Raw genomic sequence first — 23,809 nt, forward strand, 5'->3', positions numbered from 1 at the left:
TAGATTAAACATAGTACCTCAGAGGAACTATTCACTTATCTCCGTTAAACATGAATAATGGGCAACTACACCGGGTGAAAAAAGAATTAGATTGACTGCTCTTCCCAAATGATGACACATTAAGCTGATTTAATGTTGCTGCCATATGTTTCAGCAACTCGAGAAAGAGTAGGGGAAAAAAGCACAGCGCAGTACTCCCTGTACACATATCTCCTCTCCTTTTACTTTGCTTTGAGAACTGAGGAGAGCATATGGCATAAGCCGAGCCCTGAAGAACTGTCACATGCCAATCAACATTAAATACAGTGGATTGTGTGGGTTGAAATGCCTTCCCTGCCAGGCTCAGGAATTTCTATCTACAGAATGACTTTTAACTCCTTTGTAGTTTGAATTTCCCTTTCACATAACAGTATGTATGCCTGAAAGGTAATAAATTATTACTGCAAGCAACACCTGTAGTATAAATAACAAGCGATGAGGACAGAAGATAAAACATATGACCTACTTGGAATATAATCAATGGAGATTGTACAGAAACAATAAAAATATTTTTTTTCATAAAATTTTAGTGCTTGAAGCAATTTATTTTTACCTTTAGTAGCCACTTTATTTAGAGGTTTGCAAGTGTTCCAGACCAATTATTTTAGTCCTTTTGTTACATTTCCCTGCTTCTAATTAGTACTGCTGTAGTGTGTATTTATGGCCACTTGTCACTGGGGGCAGTGTGAGACAATAACAGAGGACTTCTGCTTTAGGTTTCTATATTTTCTGCTAGTAGTAGCTAGTGCTCTAAACCCGCAGCTGAACTCTGGTCCCCTACCTTTCATGTCCCTACCTCTCCCTCTAGATTGTAAGCCTTCAGTCAGAGTCCTCCTCCTTATGTCTCCTACCTGTTCATGCACCTCCATTACCGTACACCCATCCTAGGGATCTGAGTGAACTCTTAAATGAACACTACTTGCCTAATCTCCATGCTCCCATACAGCGACTGACTAAAGGTGGCCACTAACTGTCCAATTTCTATCGAAAAATCGTTCGAGCGATCAGAAATTCTGATTGGATTGGTTGTAAATAATTTCCATTGGTGGACACAATCGATTATGAACGAGTGAAAAAAAATGTCCGAATTAGTTTTCGTCTTAACCAAAATTTGGATTTTCTTGTTGGTTGTGATAGATAGGAAGCTAAGATTGGTTCGTTGATGGTGTAGTGAACGATGTATCACAATATTTCACTTCCGATCAGAATTTCTGATCGCTCGAACGATTTTTCGATAGAGATTGGACAGTTAGTGGCCAGCTTAAGCATTACCTTGTACTCATACTGTGCTGAGTGATCTGGTTTTCATGTATTCCTGTATTGTCTTATTGCTGTATGTCACCCCTAAATATTGTCTGTAACCTTAACGAATGTCCAGCTCTGCGTAATATGTTGGCGCTTTATAAATACAATTAATAAATAGTACAAAGAGATCAAAGAATTCCAAGAATTTACAGCACGACTTCTGCTGACTGAGGTCAAAGGCAGTACACTTGTTACAAGATCGCTCTATTGAAGCTGCTAATGAGTTAATTAAAACAAACCTAAGCTATTATAATAATTTTATATAGGAGAGAACAGAGGCGCCAAAAGAATAAAAGGGGTTGTAAAGGAGCTTAAAAGCCAAAAAATTTGGTAAGTAGAGGAGGCAGTGGTGGACTTACCTACTCCAAGCAGACACACCAAGACTGTACATTCAGTCTATTTATTAACGGACTCCAGATAAAACAAAGCAACGCGTTTCACGGGTCCGTGCCCGCTTCCTCAGGCAATAGAAAAAGGAGTTACAGCATCTAGCAAAACAAACAACACTCTGCACCTCTGTGCCAGAGGTGCCGAGTGTTGTTTGTTTTGCTAGATGCTGTAACTCCTTTTTCTATTGCCTGAGGAAGCGGGCACGGACCCGTGAAACGCGTTGCTTTGTTTTATCTGGAGTTCGTTAATAAATAGACTGAATGTACAGTCGTGTTGTGTCTGCTTGGAGGAGGTAAGTCCACCACTGCCTCCTCTAATTACCAAATTTTTTGGCTTTTAAGCTCCTTTAAAACCCCTTTTATCCTTTTGGCGCCTCTGTTCTCTCCTATATAATATTGTATCCACCCTGGGTGGAGGGTTGCGACCCTTTTCTACTATCTACAGAGAGCGACTTCTTATTCCTGAGTGGGGTCAGGATAATCTCCCCACCTGCCTTTTACAGTGGTTGCCTATTGGTGACCCATGCTTGTGAGTATAACAACTATTACTCTTTGTCATTATCCCCTTTGTCAATACATACTACACTATTGGGTCTCTTGGTGTTCCTCTGTTTATCTCATTATAATAATTTTGTTATCTAAAGTTCTATTTGGATTTCTACCTAGGTAAGTATCTTTTTCAGCATATATTTAGCTGCCTTTCTATATAAACCCCCCCTTCCCCATCATAAATTAAGGGTGATCTTTAGTAAAGCTCAACTCCCTCCCTCCCTTTGTGTCAGTCTGTCCCCTCCTGTAATACTAATTAAGTGGGCAAGCGAGAGGCTCATGCAACCACAACCGCATCACATAAAAGAAAGTGAAAGGTTGGACGAGTGAGCTGCCTTCTATTTGGAATTTGAGCGTCGTCATAGACTGCAATTGATAATTGTGGCTATGGTGCACCAAGTGGCTAGAATTATTAGTATTATAGCCAAACTCTTGCCTTGTGGCTAAAGCACCGAATTTGTCTTCCGGGGAACCAGAGTTTGGCTATCTTAAAGTCAAACTCACGGCTATCATGTGTCAGGGGTGAACATCAGTGGCGGTTTAGATATTAAGTGTTGAGTTATTTTGATGGGACAGCAAATTTACACTGTTATACACCTGTACACTGGCTACTTTACATTGCTTCAAAGCATCATATCTTCAGTGTTTTCTTATGAAAATATAAAATAAATTATTTACACAAATGTGAAAGATTTTCAAAAAAATTTACCTCTGAACTCAAGATCAGTAATTACCTTTAATAAGGGGGATTGGGTGCCCCTTAAAACTTTCAACAGCAACTGTCGACAGCAATCAATCCTACGGGAGTTAGAGATGGCCTGAACAGTTCACTGGCAAACAGTATTCTGCGAACTTCCGCTGTTCATGTGCGACGAACAGCAAACATTTGGAATGTCAACCTGCCCCCTATACATCATCATTAAGCTAAACTTTGACCCCTTACCTCACAGTCACCAGACACATGGCAGCCAATCAGCTAGCACCCCCTCCAGGACCCCCATCTCAAAAAGCAGTTGGGGTAGTCATATTGGATTCATTGTCTGCTGGCTGCTGACTGTTAATGAGAGCAGGGTCAGACTTGCTGCAGATAGGTAGGGGAAGCATTAGCTAGGCCTGTGTTCTTGTTCCTCACTTGCTGTGAAACCACCGCAAACAGCCCTTTTGAGGGCTAGTACATCGGTCTCCTGTGTTTTTTTTGTGTGTGACTCTCCACAGCTCACTGACACCCAGAGCTGTGTGCACACTACTGATGTTGCTACATTAACCCCCCCAAAGCACTGTAACTGGGACAGTGCTTTGTGGAGTTTGCAGGGCAGAAAACACTTACTGAGCCCCCAGGTGCCATCTTCTACTCTTCCTGCAGCTCCCTTTGGCTTCCCAGTGTCCATGCACAGCTCCCGGCATGTCACGTTACTACGATGCAGGTCAGGTGACATCCTGGGAGCCGTACACAGAGGACATCAGAAAGTAGCTACAGGAAGGGTAGAAGATGGTGCCTGAAGGCTAGGTGAGTATTTTCAGCTGCACGGGGCAACCGGCAAGCACACGAAGTCGGCATTAAGCAATCCCCACCTGTGCTGGATACTTGCAGTCCTGCTGTATATAGAAATGAGTGTATCAGAATGTAGGGTATGCCTTTTTATAATATAAGCATGGCTTGGTTTCTTGCCTGGAAGTAGAAAAAATTCACAGACCTCTACAGCCATCTCTCGAATTGTTTCACAAAATGCCTGTTCATCATTTATCTGCTACCAATTTAGATTTAATGGCCCTTAAAAAAAATCAAACATAGAAAATACCGACAAAAGGACCAGTTCTTGTGTTCCAATTATGCATCGTATCTAGGCAGGCAAGGATCTAGCTGTAACAGCAACATATTCAGGCTGATCTCCTGAAATGTGACCAGGAGGGTGTGAAATGCCTGGCAAAGGTTATGAGTGGGAACAATGCAAGTAATGAGAATACTAATCAGAATCTTGATTTTAATTTGTAAGCTGTTATGCGTATCGCTGATGTGCAATTACTTTGCCTACAAGAATGAGCAGCATTTACTGGGGAAAAAAATCTTACATTTCCTTTAATACTGAGATTTGTATGTCAAAGCTTTGCTGATTAGTCATAGCTTGTTATACCTTTTTGTCAAGATGAGCACACTCTCTGCTTCCCGCAAATACAAGATGCTGTACGCTGTGAGAACGCAAATATAGCCTTTTTTAATCAAAGTGATATTAAAGTATTATTAGTATTATTATTATTCTTACCCATTGAATAAAATATTCTGTTTTTGAGAAAGGAAACACAAATGCATAATATTAATAAAAAATATTATATTTAGTTAAAGAGAACCTGAGGTGGGTTTGAACAATATTATCTGCATACAGAGGCTGGATCTGCCTATACAGCCCAGCCTCTGTTGCTATCCCAAACCCCACTAAGGTCCCCCTGTACTCTGCAATCCCTCATAAATCACAGCCACGCTGCTGACAAACAGCTTGTCAGAGCTGGCTGTGTTTATCTCTATAGTGTCAGTCTGCTGCTCTCCCCGCCTCCTGCAGAACTCCAGTCCCCGCCTGCATCCCTTCCCTCCCTGCTGATTGGAGGGAAGAAATGGCGGCAGGGACCGGAGCTATGCAGGAGGCGGGGGAACAGCTGAGACTGACACTACAGATGTAAACACAGCCTCACAGCATGGCTGTGATTTATGAGGGATTGCAGAGTGCAGGGGGACCTTAGTGGGGTTTGTAATAGCAACAGAGGCTGGGCTGTATAGGCAGATCCAGCCTCTGTATGCAGATAATGCACACACGTTTGATAATCATTATCATCATTGTTACTGTATTTTACTTTCAGAAGACAGACTGGTATAGGTATTTTTGAAATATTAAATAACAATCAGGCCAAGACTTACATCACTGGAGCCTGTGGGCACAAATCTCCCCACTGTCATTTCTCCCTTACTTACCCTGCCCAGTGTTGATAGTCATAGAGTCCCCTTATTTCTGATTGTACCTCTCACTACCTAATACTAGTATCTAGAGGTAGCCCCCAGGTATTTGGCATCTAGAGGCGCCCCCAACTAAATGGAGATCTCGTCAGTGGAATGCAGAGAGCTGAGGGAATAACCTCTCATTTATGCTCCACTTGGGACTCTGCCTATGGAAGGAAGGAGGACAGGGGGAGGGGGTATAAGGTAAGTGAGCCACCTTTTCATCATCAGGCACCTGTAGGCATGTGCCTACAGTACCTTATGGTAAATCCAGCCCTGATAAGAATGATAAAAATGTACCTTCAATATCCAGCCAGGTGGTTGTCCCCCCAGGCAGTTTTCCCATACCATGCTGCTACACTTCCCTCAGATGAGACTATTCCCATGAAATTACAAAAAAAAGTTATTTAAAGGAAGCATTTTGTGTGTCTCGGGCAGACTTAATCTTTCAAATCTTGTAATCTTATATAATATGGGAGTCCCTCTGTTGTTGATGGTAACTTTGGGAGGCGAGTGTCTCTTATTATACTATGACCATAATTAATTTATGTCACGTGGTCTTGAAAGCCAGAAGCAGAGGAACCCAATTAAAAATAACAGGTTTCATACAAGGGTTAATACTTTATACAGAAATAATAATTATATAATGCACATGGTAATTTCGATACTAATAGTACACATTGACATTTGAATTGAACTGAGCAAGATGCCTAGACCAGTAACCTATACAGGAGTATTACAGTGGAAATGCTTAGCACTACAAGATGGTGTAAGGCTAAAAGTGTGAGATCCATCAGAGTGCAGGACTCTGTTTGTTATGGCCAAAGCCAGAGGTGTGGGCAGTTCCCATGTTGGCCGGCCAATATGGGAAGTGGCCAAGGGCAGATGTAAGGGTGAAGTGACAAAGAAAGTTTTTTCTCCCGAATGTGCAACCTGCAGGCCTATGCCTAACATTAACCACTACCTCTCTAGTAACTAATTCTAACCTCCCCCTAATCTCCCCTCTCTACTCACCTCTGCCTAACACTAACATCCCTGGTCCTGTGCCTGACACTAACTTCCCCTCTCCTGTGCTTACCACTTCTCTCCCCCCCTCCCCCCTCTCCTCTGCCCAACCCTAACCTTTCCAAGTCTCTGTGTCCAAGAAAGTGACTACACTAGGCAAATAGTGAAATGGCAGAAAAACCAGTGCTGGTCGTAATGGAAAAATCTATGCTTACGGATCATTACGCGTAATTTTACGCTATTACGCATTACGCAATTACGGTTACGGCGTAGGAAATTATCTACGGTACATCACTGTAATTACGCGTAAACTTACGCAATTACGCGTAAGGATACCGTAATGAAGGCGCTTACACTACAATGTTACGCGTAGTGCCGTAATGCCCATTAATGCGTATTTTTTTACGCATGCGGACGATATGTACACAATAGCCGTCAATGTGACAGTTATTGCGTACATATCATTCGTATGCGTCAAAACGTACGCTTATACTGAAGGGCGGGAGAAGATACTATTGGTTGCTTAGGATGTTGACTGATTGGCTACTCTTAGAAAATGGGAGATTTTACGTTAGTAATTACGCGTAAAATTACGCGTAAGTGTTCGTAAAATTACGCATGCCTAGCAATTACGGTAGACAGTGTAATTACGATACCACTTACGGTCTTACGCGTAAATAATTACGCGTAAGACCGTAAGTTACGCGTAAATTTACATTGAATTACGATGCGTAATTACGCTCATGCGTAATTTCGGCCCAGCACTGAGAAAAACCATTATGCACATTGGCCAACCAATATTGGACTTTTGCCAGTGATGCTTCACATAATACATTTCAAATGCTCGGCCAGTTCCCTCTTTGGCCGACTTCTGTCTTTGGCTGTACAGCTAAGTAGACACAGACCAATCTGCAGTCTGATTATCATCTGACTTTAGTCTGTTGGATGACACAATCAGACATGTGTACGCGCGCAAACAACTTGACGAGCAAATGATAACAGGCGGTTTGCCGAATTCAACTGTTGGATCTATGTTGGTCTGGTATCATGCAGTTGGTGCGTGTGTAAAAGTTATTTGAAAGACTTGTACTTGTTTTGAATGCATAGTCCGTCATTCCTCTTGTATGCGCAGTATGTTAATTGAGTTGGTTGTTTAGCTGTCAAGGCGTGTGGACATACAGGTCGTGTGGTTCGTCAGGTTGTGTGGTTTGTCGTGTGGTTCATCGGGTTGTGTGGTTTGTCGTGTCGGTCGTGTGGTTGTGTGCATGTTGGACATGTGTACGAGCCTTAACATATGCAATAAAGATATCTTTCACTTAGTAGTTAGCTGTTATCTGTGTATTTTTGAAACAAGAGGATCTGATTGATTTTACTAGAAAAAAGCGTACAAATTCACTGGATGTTGTAGTATCCTATAACTTACCAAGATGAGGCAGCACTTAAGTTACCCAATAAGCTCAGTGACCTTTCAAGAATATATTGATGTTTTATCGTATTTAGCAATAAATGAGAACGACTTTGTCCTTCAGAAGTTATTATTGCAGAGTGATTTTTATCATTCCCCAAAGTTTGTCTCTCGCTAGTTGACTTAAAACAAAGGCATATCAATAGTCCTAAAAGCCTTAGCAGCTGCAGTGGGGCCCACACGCAAAGGAGGTCTCAGCTGGGCTGAATGTTCTCTCTGCCCTTCTTTGCGTTCTTCTTCATATGACTACCAAACACTAGCACTAAAATCATGTGGAGGAGCTCAAGGAGAGGATGTGCCAGATGAATGAAGTGCGGGGAGTGGAGAAATTAGTTAGTATATACACATGCAGAGCCTGGGAGGGAAAATGGGTGGGAAATTGCATTGGAATGAGGGGGAATTAAAATGTTGAAATGGATCCCCACTATTTGCATTTGCATGCAACTGGGCACCAGGGAAATGTGGGTGCAATACTAGCTCTGCTCGTAAAATCTCTATAAATGTTACCAATATTTTATTATTGCTAAACCTGACTGTATTCTGACACAGAGCTCTCCCTCTACTGATGCCTAACCCTAAATGACACTCGCCCTGATACCTAACACTAACCAACCCTCATTGATGCCTAACCCTACCGACCCCCTTTACTGATGCCTAAACCTAACCAACCCCCATGCTGATGCCTAAATCTAATAACCCCTCTGCCTAGCTATGGCTAACCCTAACTGACGCTCCTTCCCCCCTGTAATGTCTAACCTTAATTCTCTACTCTGTCGCAAAACCACCGATATATGCACTGCGTTCACCGCAAAAAAATGTGCGCACCAGTGAAATCTGGGTGCCGCTTGCGCCTGCTATTTGTAACTGCAATTAGCAAAGCCATTGTATCATGCCTCTACATCGCCTAAATTTTCCTTCATAGCCGCTATTTGTATGGGTGCCTATAGCAGCACCCACATTTCCCCAGAGACTCTGGCACACAGTTTTCCTTGCTCCTTTGCATTTAGAGCACCAGCCTAATACCATCAGTGATGTAAGCCAGTTGATGAAATCTTCCAATTCTGTTGATGGAATCTCTCAAGCAAGCATGAACCTGTAGACTGCATTATGTCTACAAGTGTGAATCCAGCAGCTGAGAAGATATTAATAGCTGGGGGGGGGGGGCACAAAAGTGACAAGAGAGATATTGTAGGAGTATAAAAATGTCTACAGATAATAGCTTTAAAGGACAGAGGCGTATCTAGAGAGGTGCAGGCATAGCTTGTGCTGTGGGTGCCACAGCACCAGGGGCGCCACGCTTGCCCCTTTTCTGTGCCACCATGCCTGTCCCCATCACTCAGACCTCAGATCTGATTCATTCTGTTATCTGGGGAGCATGGCTACTTAACTTGTGTATGTAGGGTGCATTCAGCTTAGTCTTAGAAAAGAGGACAGTCAGAGAGGGAATAAAAAGATTTCCAAAAAAGTAACTTCAGCAATATCCTTAGCCAAAAAACACAGGCAACCATAACAAATGTATTAGAGAAAGGATGCTGTTTTTAGAGGAGAAGGGGGCTCTGACTGGGTTTGCCATTGGCTCTATACTACCCAGATACGCCCGACGCCCCTGTTAAAGGACTAACGAATGTGAAAAGATACACACTACAAATATTACGCTTATTTTGCAGTATGTTTGATAAAAAATCTGAGAGTTTTCCATGAAATTGGTTATAGTTTGCAGAAAAATACAGTGACATATAGAACCTGTGATTAATACTATGTTTTTATACTTTCAAGTTTGTTTGATTATGGACATGGACGTGTTCCACCCCCACCACGGGCTGTCATTCCATTGAAGCGCCCCAGGATAACTGTGCCCGCCACACGCAGAGGGAAAGGAGTCTTCTCTTTAAAAGGGGCGTCACGGTCAGCTGCTTCTTCATCAGGTTCAAAACGTGAGTGCCTGCTAAGTGCTTCCTGCATGGATATTAGGAATATTATGTAAAATGGGTGATGACAATTTACCATGCTTAGATGTATCAAGAAGAAAGCTCATAAAAGAAATAAACACTTGTAAGGATTAGAGAAACTGTATGACATGAAGAATTGCATATGCCAGCAAACTGACATTGGCCTCAATTCACTAAGCTCATCTCCTGTCTTTAATAACGTTTCTAGGGTTATCACCATGGTGATGAGGCATGTAGTATCCAGGAAACATTTTACCTCAGGCAAACCTAAAGTTAACTCTTCAGTCCTTAACCTCCTGAGCGATAATCCCGAGCTGAGCTCGGGGTATATCACGCAGGAGGATTTCTTAGGCCCTGGTGGGCCGATTTGCATAATTTTTTTTTGTTACATGCAGCTAGCACTTAGCTAGCTGCGTGTAACTTCCTATTGCCGCCAATCCGCCGCTACCCGCCGTGCCGCGCCCCCCCCCCCTTCCCGACTCCTTGCGCAGCCTGGCTAATCAGTGCCAGGCAGCGCTGAGGGGTGGATCGGAACTCCCTCTGACGTCACAACGTCCATGACGTCGGTGACGTCATCCCGCCCCGTCGCCATGGCGACCGGGGAAGCCCAGCAGGAAATACCGTTCTGAACGGGATTTCCTGCTAACTCTGATCGCCGAAGGCGATCGGAGTGGGTGGGGGGATGCCGCTGCGCTGCGGCTATCATGTAGTGAGCCCTGGGCTCGCTACATGATTTAAAAAATAAAAAATTTAAAAAAATAGTGGTGCGCCACCTCCTGGGCGATATAATTGTATCGCCCAGAGGGTTAAAATAACTCCAGAATTCTAACAGGCTGTTAATTAACTGCGTGTGAAAATAACTACAGAGGAGGTATCTTAAGTAATGAATAGATAAGATAACTGTCTCACTGTGTGGTGGCAAGTTTTCTCTTGCCTTATTATCTCCAGCATGATCTTAGTGAATTGAGGCTATTGTGATGTTCTACACACAACTACTCAAAAGAGCTGCCACAAACTCCACCACTAACCCTGTCACATGACTGTCGTAAGTAATGTAATGTGTGTCAATGTAACTGAGTGTCCTCCTAAATGCAGAATTTTGTCTTCTCAGTTCTGAGCCATCAATGGTTGCCTGCAGAGGAAGAAGGGATAACTGTTGGTTTTTAGTTGTTAAGACAATTTTGAGACCACCCCTGGGTCAGATTTATCAAAACAAGTGCACAGAAAATTGGGGCAAAAGTAGAGCGGATGCTCAAAACAATAGCGCTGATTGGTCACTTTAAGCATCTGCTTTGGCTTTGAATCATTTTTTCAAAAAAGAATTTTACTTACCTGGAGCTTCTACCAACCCCCTGCAGCCGCCCTCTGTCCAAGCTATCACGGGAACAATGCCCGTGACTGAGTCGCTGAGTCCCCCTCAGCGACTCAGTTTTGTTTTTGGTGATTTATCCAGTTGATGACCACTGTACGGCCCTGGCCATGCACATCCTCAATCACTCTCCCATCACAGGAAGCCTCCTCCACATGCGCAGTACGAGTTGCTGATGGTATCATATAGAAAAATACACATATTAAATACGCCTTTCCTAGTGGCTGCCTCGCAAGCACTTTGAGTCCAATAGGAGAAAAGCACTATTGGAAAAAAGTCTTGCTGGCAAAAGTCTGAGAACTCCTGCTCTAGAGCGTAGCATGAAGTTTGAAAACCATGTGAGGCGTGCATTATATTACAAGGCCGTGACAGCAATGCATCCAACGTTTAATGGCCATTTGTAAACCCCCTTTTAAGCTAGGCGATGGTTTATGAGCTGCTTTTGGTTAAGTAGGGAATAAACAACAGAAAAGATAGATTATAAAACTGAACTGCCCTAGTAACGCATAATAAAATCTATTTGATGCTCTAGTGGTTTGAAACAAATAATTTTATGCACATTGAAAATGTACACTGAAATATGGAGTTAGCATAATAATTTTCTTTCACACATGATTTCACTCCAGAATTGACTTTGTAAGTTTATTAATCCAAGCATATATGATTCGATTCCTGCACGGAGTGTATAGAAATGAGATTAGTTCAGCGTATTCGTGGCATAGACATCAGAAGCATTACATGAAATGCTGTAATTTATGATCACAATTAAAAGTTGAAGTTTAGATTTAAAAAATGTTTTTGCCTTTCAAATGAGGTCATCAACTCATCATCTGTATAATAACAAAAGATGTACCTGCAGTATTACTATAGTATTGCATCATTGAGTGAAGGAGGTAATGTTAGAACCAGGGCCAGATTTTTCATAAGGCACTGTAAGCACATGCCTAAAGGTGCCATATGGGGGAGAGGCAGCCCCTTCTCCTCAGGTCACTGACCTCAGGAGCTTACTTAGTCTAATTCTTACCTCATATCACTGACCTCAGGCACGTACACCCTAATCCTTGTCTCATGTCACTAAGGATGAAATCAGACAGAGATTGTAGTGTAAGATTTTAAGGACAGTTAGTGACATAAGGCAGGATTTAGAGTTCAGAATATTTTACTTGGGGGTGTGGCCTGTGTTCAGGGGTGGAGTTCAGTGTGCCAGAACACCCATGCCTACAAGTCTCTGAGTTGTAAATCCGGCCATGGCTAGAGCTGACTATCATCCATGTTACCGTCAGTAAAGAGACCACTGGTTAAAGTGGGAATGAACATTGTTCACTAGTACTAGGCTTACTTTTTACAGTCCACTAATGTCCCTACTGCTTATCCACATCTACCCTTTTCATCATCTACCCCTTTTCTGCCCTTCAGTGACTCCTGTCCTGACACATAGGTCACCCTTAGGGCTCTTTCTGACAGACAGCTGCTGGCGGTGCTTCTACCACTTACAAGCTCCTGGCATGGGCAGTGGAAAGGTGTTAACCCCATTGACTCCAATTTGACTTCGAATTAACCATACTGAAATGGGACATGGTGTATTTTTTGTTGCCTAGTAACCATGCTGCATGTCAAACGCTGACACGCATAATTATGTAAGTGCCATTTGGATACATTAAATTGCAGACACTTGGTGACTGGCAGGTTGAAGGCTAAACAGCGTGCAAAGTGCACTGCTCAGCCATTCAAGTGAGAGAGTCCTAAGTAAAGTGCTTTTTGTTGTCAAATGTTAGTGACCATAGCAGCTAGAGAGTAGATAATGCACATCTACAGCCTATAGCAACAATTAGGACTAAGAGTGAATATGGTGTGTATGTGCAGCTCTGGAAATAAAAATAAGAGACCACAGCTTCAACTTTATAGGTGCAAGTACTGAACTGAATAGCTTTGCCTTAAGCCTGGTACTTACTTTCAATTATGATTGGCCAATCACTGACCAATTTTACCACCCGCATGTGTTATGAGGGTTTACCTACACAGTCAGCTCAAAGAGATTGATTCACAAAACTGTGATAACTCCTATCACAGCAGTTTTCGTAAAAAAATTCGGATTGCGCGCGATAATTCACGATCACGCGAAAATGCGCGCGAAAAGCGGCCATGAGTTGAGTTATCACAGTTTAGTGAAACAAGCCCCTAGTCTTCAATGTCTGTTGAAACTCCTACTACATGGAGGTGGTAAAATTAGTGAGCGATCAGCGAAACATAATTGAAAGTGGGTACCAGGTTTTAGTTTTTAAGATCTTCTGTCAAAATTTCTCATTTTTCAATCAAAATTATTGTTCACTAGAGCATAATTTTAAAGGAAATGAGAGTACATCAAAATAAGAGAAAAATAAGAAAAAGGATAAAGTGTTTGCAACACTTGAATACCGTAATTCAAAGAAAATAAATACCCTGTTCACTCTTAAACAAACCGGCAATAATGTTTTGACTAAACAGCAGAAATTAGTGTTTGTTAGATTAACGCTGATTTGCAATCACAGCTTTGGTGGGCTCTCCACTAGTTTTTACCCAGTTTTTTGCTTGATGTTTTGTGACCAGGGCCGGCGCTACCATAGAGGCAAAGGAGGCAATTTGCCCCAGGACCCTAGAGCCTGTAGGGGCTCCCAGTGGCTACAAGAGGGGAATTTTTTTTCAAAAAGACCTTATAGTTTGAGAAAATCTATTTTAAAGTTTCAAAGGAAAAAAAATACACATTTGAAAACCCGCCGACTTTAATGGTTAATAGCAAATCCACCTTAAATGCTAGAAACCCTAAATTTGCAGGATATGTTATGGAGATTATTGGGAATAAGAGGAAAAAACTATTTTTCAAAAAGACTTTATAGTTTTTGAGAAAATCGTTTTTAAAGTTTCAAAGGAAAAAAGTATACTTTTAAATGCGGTAAATGTCACTTTTAGTAGCAAACCTAACGGTAGTGTAATTTTTACATGTATCAAAAGAAAGAGCAATGAATTTCCTGACGGGGTTTCCAGGAAACCCCTCCGCAGCCGCAATGCTTTGGCCAGGGCACTGGCGTAACAATAGGGGATGCGACCCCTGCCATCGCGGGGGGGGGGGGGCCCGGTGCCCTCCTAGGGCCCGCTCGGGGACTTTTTGGGGGCAGGAGGGGTCGCAGCATAAGAGGAGAGCTGTGGCCGCAGATCGGTGGGGAGGGGGGAAATTCCCCCCCCCCTCCCTCACCTCAGGATCTCCTCTTAGCGCTCCCCTCCTGCAATCATTGGTGGTGCTCGTAGCAGCAATGGCGGCGGCGGTAGGCAAGCTAAGCACATACCTCCTTCTGGCCGGTCTCCGATCACTAAGTGCTTTATGGAACTTCCTGTGTAAACCACAGCTCTCCTCTTATGCTGCGACCTCTCCTGCCCCCAAAAAGTCCCTGAGCGGGCCCTGGGGGGAGGGGCAGATTTTTTTTTTTTGCAGGGGGCCCCGGGGCTTTCTAGATATGCCCCTGCTACCAGGGATTGCTATACAGCCGCATTATGGGAGTATGAAGATCCCTGGCATTTTTTCCTATTTTCCCAATTTTTTAGGATTAGAGTGTGGGAATTTTTTTTTTTAATTGTGTGGGGTCGACCCTCCTGAAACTTTTTAACCCCTTGTCCCCCATGCAGGCTGGGATAGCCACAATGTGGAGCTCTGACCGATTGGGGCTTCACACCCTGACTATACCAGCTGCAAAATAGGTCCCTTAACCTCCTTGGCGGTACAATTTTTTCGCCAAGGAGGCTGCATTACATTTTTTTTGTAATTTTTTTTTTGTTTCATTTAGCTACCCAAGTGGTAGCTACATGAAACACCACTAGAGGGCACATGTGTCCCTCTAGTCCGATCGCCGCCGGCAACAAAAGCAAACAGGAGATCGCGTATAGAACGCGATCTCCTGTTTGGCTTCTCCTGTTGCCATGGCGATGATCAGAATGACGTATAAAAATATGGTATGCACACCCACAATCAAGCATATGACATCAGTGCGACTGGGTGCTAGGTAAGATAAATAGGGCTGACAGCCCCCCCAATACATTAAAAATCAAGTATACCTGCACACCAATTTTGTATGTTGCAAAAAAGTTTTATATTTAAATAATCAAAAAGCTAGACAATCACATGTAACAACAATATAGTAACAGCTGAGATAAACACTCAATTAAGACACTCTGTAAATGGTGGTACACCATAGAAGTACATAACATCAATGACTGCAGTGAACAGCAATAAGTCTAACATCAGTAGGACTAGGTGATGCCGGGGATGCCAAAAACAATTTTTTGTTTGTAAACCTATGGTGCTGACCACATGAAAATACAGCGAAAGAGATCCTAGTAAAGCAGCCACAATACAAGCTTGGAGGCACAGGATCCTACAGTATCTGTAGCAGAGTATCAAATGTCCATTACCCTGACAGCACTCCTTGGGCGTCTCCTGACCCTCTGACGAAGGATTTTCCGAAACAGCGCTGTCAGGGTAATGGACATTTGATACTCTGCTACAGATACTGTAGGATCCTGTGCCTCCAAGCTTGTATTGTGGCTGCTTTACTAGGATCTCTTTCGCTGTATTTTCATGTGGTCAGCACCATAGGTTTACAAACAAAAAATTGTTTTTGGCATCCCCGGCATCACCTAGTCCTACTGATGTTAGACTTATTGCTGTTCACTGCAGTCATTGATGTTATGTACTTCTATGGTGTACCACCATTTACAGAGTGTCTTAATTGAGTGTTTATCTCAGCTGTTACTATATTGTTGTTACATGTGATTGTCTAGCTTTTTGATTATTTAAATATAAAACTTTTTTGCAACATACAAAATTGGTGTGCAGGTATACTTGATTTTTAATTTTTGATGATCGGAATGACGTCATGGACGTCACCCGACGTCCTGACGTCAGGCGCACCTGATCCAGCCCTTTGCGCTGCCCGGGAGTGATTGGTCTGGGCTGCGCAGGGCTCTGGCGGGGGGGGCCTCTTTTGCCGCTGCGTGCGGCCGATGGCCGCATGGCAGCGGTGATCAAGCTGTACGCGTGGCTAGCAGTTTGCTAGCCACGCGTATAGCTTAATCGCCGCGGCCATGCGCGTACAGCACTTTTCAGAATAAAAATCGCCCCACCAGGGGTTGAGATATCCTCCGAGGCGGCTTACCCCGTGTCCAGCACGGGGTTACCGCTAAGGAGGTTAATGCCAATTTTTGTTCTGGGGTATCTGTTGGGGGGCCCCACAGGTTTATTTTGCCCTGGGGCCCCATTGTTGCTAAAACCGGCCCTGTTTGTGACCAACCATCTTCCCCTTCCAGCCAACTGGAGACATTGCAAGAGGAGAGTGTTGATTATAGAAGTGTTTCCTTATTAAATGAGATTTGATTCAGGTGATCACTTAATCATTACCTCATAAAGTAGACTGCCGTGTGCTTATGTAGTAATTTCAGAGACATTGGCATGGAACGGTTGTCATACTCATAGAGGTACACAGCAAGGAAATGAGCAGCGCTACTTAAGAACAGACTAGTGCCTACCTGCGGCTAATCAAATAAAATCGAAAATTGAAAATTGCGCAAAAGGTGGATCAGCGCAACACCAGGCCGCCTCCGAATTATTTGATTAGCCGCACCCAGGCTATGCATATACATAGGTTAGGATTTAGTTAGTGTTAGGCCCCTCCCATGGAGGATTGACTTCTTCGCAGTGGGAGGGACGAGTACTTAATAGGTTGCATGCAAGCTGTTAATGGAAACCAACATCCTCCTCTAGTGGTAGACAGGTCATGTGTATGCTCGGTGTGTATTCGACCCCACAAGTGGGGCTTGCACTCTTTTGCAGGTAGGCACTAGTCTGTTTTTAAGTAGCGCTGCTCATTTCCTTGCTGTGTACTAATGTAATTCGTTTTTGGTCGGCTGCTCCCACTTAACAGCCATGCTTTTGGTGTATATGCAGAGCTTCTGTTTGGGTTCAAGGTGCGTTTGTAGTTCCTGGGGGGGCTCAGCGCATCTCTGATGGAGGCCATTCGGAGGCGGCCTGGTGTTGCGTTGATCCACCTTTTGCGCAATACTCATAGAGGTGTTGACTTAAAAATAAATTGCAGTTAACGCTTCTTTTTCCAGAGCTGTATAAATAAATAGTGAGGGCACTGGGTTCAGGTTTTACCTCAACAGTTAAGACTGAGGCTGGATTGCATATTGCGCACGTTTATAATGACTGTGAACAGCAATGGAGACTGGACATAGACTTTAATGCAAAGCCTGCATGCAAGGAGTAGCCCTTTGCTCCCTCCAGCTATGCCTGTGATCTGTGGGGGAGAATGTTTTTTGGACTGGATAGGGTTTTTGCAGGAGGCACCCTTGGAATATAGTAATGATATATGTATATAAGAAAAATGAGGTGGCTTACCTTTGTTCTAGACTCATATTAGGTAAAAAGGTTCTTTATTGTAAATAGACAGGTATACGTGTAGACAACACGTTTCATGGATCTCAGGCCGCTTCCTAAGGTCAGTAAAAAACCTTTCGTATTGCTGTGGTCGGCATGGGTGGCTGTAGCAGACCAAAGCAATACTAAAGGTGTGTACTGCCCCGAGGAAGCAGGCTGAGACCTGTGAAATGCATTGACTACACGTATACCTTTCTATTTACTTCTATTTAAACCCACAGGTCCTGAGACGCCCAATCGCAGAGAGGGATTATCAGATTGACCCAATCCACTACCTAATGTTTTTAGGAGGTGGGCACAAATTGTGTTGCGAATGGAGTGCGGTGGCTGAGACATTCGGCGGCCCACCTGGGACATATTTTGTGCCTGGGATTGGGACCCTAATTCTGGGACATGTCTCAGGTAAATTACGATGTCTTGTTACTGTAACTTTAACGGTGTTCCCCTTTTATACATTTGAGCACCTCCCTTTTAAGGATTATCTGCATGATCCTGCCAGTCTTCTGAGTATTGCCACTCCTGCCTCTGTACCAATGTACACGGTGGGTATATAATCAAATTGAATGAGTACATGGGGCCAGGAATAGAGTTATATCATGGAGTCCGTAGGCAGCCATAGAAAAACTTCACATAAAGCAAACTTGCCATGCATCAGCACTTCAAGAGCTGAAGATTGAAGAAGATGCCACATTGAATACTTTAATTTTTCAGAGGTAAAATTAAATTTGTGAGCTTAAATGGTTCTCTGCTAAGTAGCCTCCAAAAATTAAACAAAGAAATAGACTGCTTTAAGCATCTCAACAAGAGTATGTTATGCTATATCGCTGTTAATTTGGGCACCGGGTTCATGGCAACAGTTGAAATATTGGTAATATATTATTACTGATATTTTCCTATCAACTGTGCCTAATTCTAAAGCTAACCCTCCTTTCTAATGCCTAACACTGACAACTCTAACCCCCACCTATTGCCTAACTGTACCCCCGATCTGTTGCCCGAACCACCATAATGCTCTATCGGCAGTACTAGCTAGATTAGCCAATAGGCTAATACAACCTGAACGCATTAGCCGAATTATTACTGGATTGGCTGGTAACAGCCACTCAATACTAGCTGAATCTCATAGCCAAACTATTAGAAGGCTAGCAATCGGCTAGCAACTTGGGTGACAAACTCACCAGGTTAAGCACCATATACAGCAATTGACATTACGGTATATTTGAGCACCTAGTGTAGCCAACGCCCAATATACCTGCTTTGTCTCATCCATGCTTACAAATACAACTTTTGTAGGCTTGCGGTAATGAGTACAATATATTTTTGACTCCTTCCCGTTTCACCACCATTGCATTATGGGAGCCTCAACTTTTTTAGTGTTTTCTGGAAGTCGGTGTAAACTTTTGTTCTGTGTGAGATTGTACCTAATCAGGGGTTAATGTATGACATTAGTTTATTTTACCATGATCCTGATTTTAGCTTTAAACTTGTGTCTACTTATAGATCTGTGCAGGATGGTTAATGATCAAGCACTGAACAAACTTTTCACAGCAGTGAGCTCCAGCCATTTGTTGCACATAACGGAAAATAATGGGTCACTTAGGGTTGCTATATATTTGCCGTTTTGCCTCCGTCTATGAATGCGCTTTCAACAAGAAAGGGAAAACCCTTTGTGTGGCCTCATGCAAACATGAAAGCAATATGTTTCAGAGTCAGAGCCGAATTATGCTGAAGCAGCCTCAGGGCTGCTTATTTAATCTAAAAGCAGCTAAACCTTGAGGGTTCCAGGAGGGAAACTCTGCCCGTCCGTGCCGGGTCATTCATGCAGAGATTTTATACTTTTTTGTTCTAAAGTCTACATTATGCTTAAAATTACAAAATGAGCCACCAATCAATAAAGCCTTACAGTTTCATTATTTATTGTATGCCCTTTAAAGACTTGCACATGCCAACCCCAGTATGTGCAGTTTAAAGTTGGGGGGTGGACCAGAGTGGACCTTGGGGGATGATTTGTCAAAAACAACCGGGCTCGTGGTGGAGCTATGTACACCCCCCCCCCCCCCCCGTCCCGCTCGTGTTAGGGCCATTCTCGCTCACAACCCCCATAGAGGCCAGTTGTTGTGATCCTCCTCCACTCCTACATTGCAGAGTAAGCACAGGGAATGATGTTATATTTACCTAGTCCATGCTGCATCCAGTCTCCTCCTCCTCCTGCACCTGCGCATTGTATGCTTGCTGACATCCTCGGGCTCCTGATGCGTGTCGCCAGGATCCTCAGGATGGCAGCATAGAGTGCCTGGCTCGAAGGAAAGGAAACCAGATGCAGCATCCATTACAAGTTTGAAAAACGGAGGTGCCAGAAAAGGATAAAAATATTGTTTTAATATTGCGTAGTGTGGATTCCTGGTGCCGAAAAGATAAAAGTATCTAAAAAGTTTAAAACGTGAGGAGGCAGTGGTGGACTTATCTCCTCCAAGCAGACACAAAAATTGGCAATGTCTTTGTCAAATACAGCAATGATACTATGATACAGAGGCGCCTCTGTATCATATTATTTAAGTTTATCAACCTGGTGGATGGGTGTGAACACTCTTCTTTCTAATTCTACGGAGAGTGACTTCTTAGCCTGAGTGGGGACAGGCCTAATCTCCCCGCGCACCTATCTAGTGGTTGCCTGTTCTCGGCAACCCACACTTGTGAGTATTATTCATTAAACAGCATATTCAATTTGTATCACCAATAATACATGATTGGGGGCTCTCGATTGTCTATTTTCTTCTTTTCTTCATATCATCAAATACAACAAGTTTATTTACATACTCTGGGGGACAATGCTGACAAAGCATAGTCCCCCGGAGTATGTAAATAAACTTGTATTTGACAAACACTCTGGCAATTTTTGTGTCTGCTTGGAGGAGGTAAGTCCACCACTGCTTCCTCATGTTAAAAACTGTTTAGATACTTTTATTCTTTTGGCGCCTCTGTATCCATACTATGCTATATCGAGTCCACCCCGGTTTAGGGGTGTTACCCCCCTTTTTCCTCATCTATGGAGAGCCACTTAGTTCTGAATGGGGACAGGTCTAATCTCCCCACCTGCCTATACAGTGGTTGCCTTTGAGGTAACCCTGCTTTGTGAGTATAGCTTATTACTCTATCATACTTAATTTCAACTACCAGTACTACTACACTACATTTGGCTCTTGGTGTCTCTACTCTGTGTTATTGTTTTTATATTGTTTTCCAACCTTTTGGTTCATATGTGTCCACCCTTGGTGGAGCAGTGCATCCCCTTAAATTCCTACTACAGCGAGCGACTTCTTAATCCTGACTGGGGGCAGGTTTGTATCTCCCCACCGCCTGCTTAGTGGTTACTTCTGGGTAGCCCATGTTTGTTAGTATTACTCCTATTTGATTGGCATCTGCTACCACCCTTGGTTGTGATTTACTATACTATCTCGGGCTCAGTTTTTTGTCTTACTTTGTTTTTTAAATTGCACCATGGCGTAGGTATTTATAACCGTGCTACCTGCACTTACTCTGCACAAGAGGGGGGAGGAAAAGTGAGCCTCTATAGCCCTGCCCCACCACCCCCACAAGGTCTATTGTTACTCCACTACCATTAATAGTGTTTTGGGGGAAAGCGGGGTTAAGAGGTCTCTACTACAGATGGCCCGAACGGTTCGCGGGCGAACGGGAACCGGGGAATTTCGGTTGTTCGCTATCGAACGCATACTTTTCCGGAAGTTCGATTCACCCCCATAGTGCATCATGAGGATTAACTTTGACCCTCTACATCACAATCAGCAGGCACATTGTAGCCAATCGGGCTACACTCCACTCCCCCTTTATAAAAGGCAGGCAGCGCCAGGCTTTGGACTCACTCGTGTGCCTGCAGTAATTAGAGGAGAGCTGTTGCACAGAGAGCTATAGGGAAAGCTTAGTTAGGCTCTTGTAGGCTTCTTAGCTTGCTCCTTGCTGATTCTTATTGCTAAAAAAGCACCCCTCAACAGCTCTTGTGAGAGCTAATCTTGTTCTTGTGATCTATTTTTTTTGGTGTGTGTGTGTCCCACTGACACTTGTGTTGCATAGACAGCCTTGGTAATTCCTACTGTGCCACTGCCAGGCCCAGCATATTCAGTGACTACCTGTGTGTGTGACAGGCAGCTTCACATTGTAATACCTATCACTGCATATACCTACCTGTTGTTCACTTTAGTCAGTGCACCCATCTATCTACATGAGCACACGCAGTGTCACTGTTCCTGTTCGGTACCTGTCTGTGTGTGACAGGTGCACATTGTAATACCCATCACTGCATATACCTACCTGTTGTTCACTTCATTCAGTGCACCCACCTACCTATGTGAGCGCACGCAGTGTCACCGTGCCTGTCCGGTACCTGTCTGTGTGTGACAGGTGCACATTTGTAATACCAGTCATTGCATAATTGCTCACACTACCTGTGTGACAACACGCTGTGTAATATACCATTCCAAGCATACCGGTTAACTGCAACTTTGTGACAGCTGCACATTGTATTGTAATACCAGTCACTGCATACCTTTCACTGCACCTGTGTGACTGCACATTATATTAGTCAAATCAGTGCATACCTTTCACTTCATCCCCCTGATATGGTCAAAACAGGTAGAGGCAGACCCATAGGAAGGCCACCTGGCAGGTCTGTGCGAGGTTGTGCTGTTGTGATTTTGTGTGGCCCTGGACCAAAGTACAGTGCTCAAAAGAAGGCACGTCCCATCACCTCCCAAGATTGTCAGGACGTGGTTGACTATTTAACACAGAACACCTCATCTTCCGCAGCCACAAGTGCTACTACTAGCACCACTTGACACTACTTGCTGCATTTGACACTTCGCAGGAGTTATTTGGTGGGGAAATCACTGATGCACAGCCATTCTTGTTACAACAAGATGAAGGCGCTAAGCAAGTTACATCACCTCATATGTCTGAGTTAGGCAAAACTATGGACGTAAGGTGTTAGGAGGAGGATGATGAAGTACCTGCTGTTGGTGCAGTTTATGTCTGAGGCAAGCGAAGCTGGGGTGGATGATTATGATGATACGGATGCCCCGTGGGATCCTAAGAGACATGAAAATAAGGGGGACAGTTCAAAAGGGGAGTCAGAGAGGAGTAGGAGGAGACGAGTTCCTGAAAGAAGTAGGGGGAGCTCATCATCAGAAACAGCTGGTGGCAGTGTCCGGCGCCATGTGTCGCCACCTATGGACAGCCAGCCAACATGCCCTTCAACGTCAGCTGCTGAGGCCACCATAGTGCCCACACCCCAGGGTAGCTCAGCGGTGTGGACATTTTTTAGTGTGTATGCCAAAGATCAGAGCACTGCCATCTGTACTCTCTGCCACCAAAATTGGAGCCGTGGAAAGGCCAACACCCACGTAGGCACAACTGCCTTACTAAGGCACCTGCAGAAAAAGCACGAACTGCAATGGGAAGAGCACCTGAGGAAAAGCAGCACACAAAAGCAAAGCCACCCTCTTTCTCCTCTTCCTCCTTCAGGTGCATCATTCACAATCACAGCCTCCCTCCTCCGTGAGCGGTTCCAAGGGGAATGAGCTGTACTGGGTGGCCATGCTACTAGACCCTCGGTATAGGCGCAAAGTGGCGGAGATGTTTCCAAATCACCTGAAGGCAGAAAGGATGCAGCACTTGCAGAAAAAGCTGGCAACTATGCTTTACAATGCGTTTAAGGGTGATGTCACAGCACAACGCAATAAAGGTACCACTGCCAGTAATCCTTCTCCTATGTCCACACAGGCAAGGACAGGACGCACCAGCAATCTCATGGTGATGTCGGACATGCGGACATTCTTTAGTCCAATGCCTCGCCTTAGCGCTTACGGATCCACCCTCCACCAATGTCTGGACCGGCAGGTAGCCGACTACCTGGCCTTAAGTCTGGATGTAGACACTGTGAGCAGCGATGAACCCTTGGACTACTGGGTGTGCAAGCTTGACCTGTGGCCAGAGCTGTCACAATTTGCCATCCAACTTCTGTCTTACCCTGCCTCAAGCGACCTGTCAGAAAGGACCTTCAGCGCAGCTGGAGGCATTGTCACTGAGAAGAGAAGTTGCCTAGGTCACAAAAGTGTTCAGTACCTCACCTTTATCAAAATTAATGAGGCATGGATCCCGGAGGGCTCCTGCCCGCCCCAAGACTAAGTCAGTCCCCACACACAGCATCTCTGCCTGCACGCCGTGTGACTGCCTGCCCCAAGACTAAGTCACTCCCCATACAGCACCTCTGCCCGCAG

The 23,809-nt window shown here is 44.0% G+C and overlaps 1 protein-coding gene across 6 annotated transcripts in view; it reads left to right on the top strand.

Moving 5' to 3' along the window:
- Positions 1-23,809, top strand: part of RALYL (RALY RNA binding protein like) — an 835,206-nt gene that overhangs the window by 749,636 nt on the left and 61,761 nt on the right. For all 6 annotated transcript variants that reach the window (XM_068237573.1, XM_068237569.1, XM_068237570.1 and 3 more), the window contains one exon: positions 9,515-9,672. In XM_068237573.1, coding sequence (XP_068093674.1) covers positions 9,515-9,672 — 158 coding nt within the window. The remainder of the gene's footprint in view (positions 1-9,514; positions 9,673-23,809) is intronic.

The sequence above is a fragment of the Hyperolius riggenbachi genome, chromosome 5 (genome assembly GCF_040937935.1).
Source record: "Hyperolius riggenbachi isolate aHypRig1 chromosome 5, aHypRig1.pri, whole genome shotgun sequence".
Classification (NCBI taxonomy): domain Eukaryota; kingdom Metazoa; phylum Chordata; class Amphibia; order Anura; family Hyperoliidae; genus Hyperolius; species Hyperolius riggenbachi.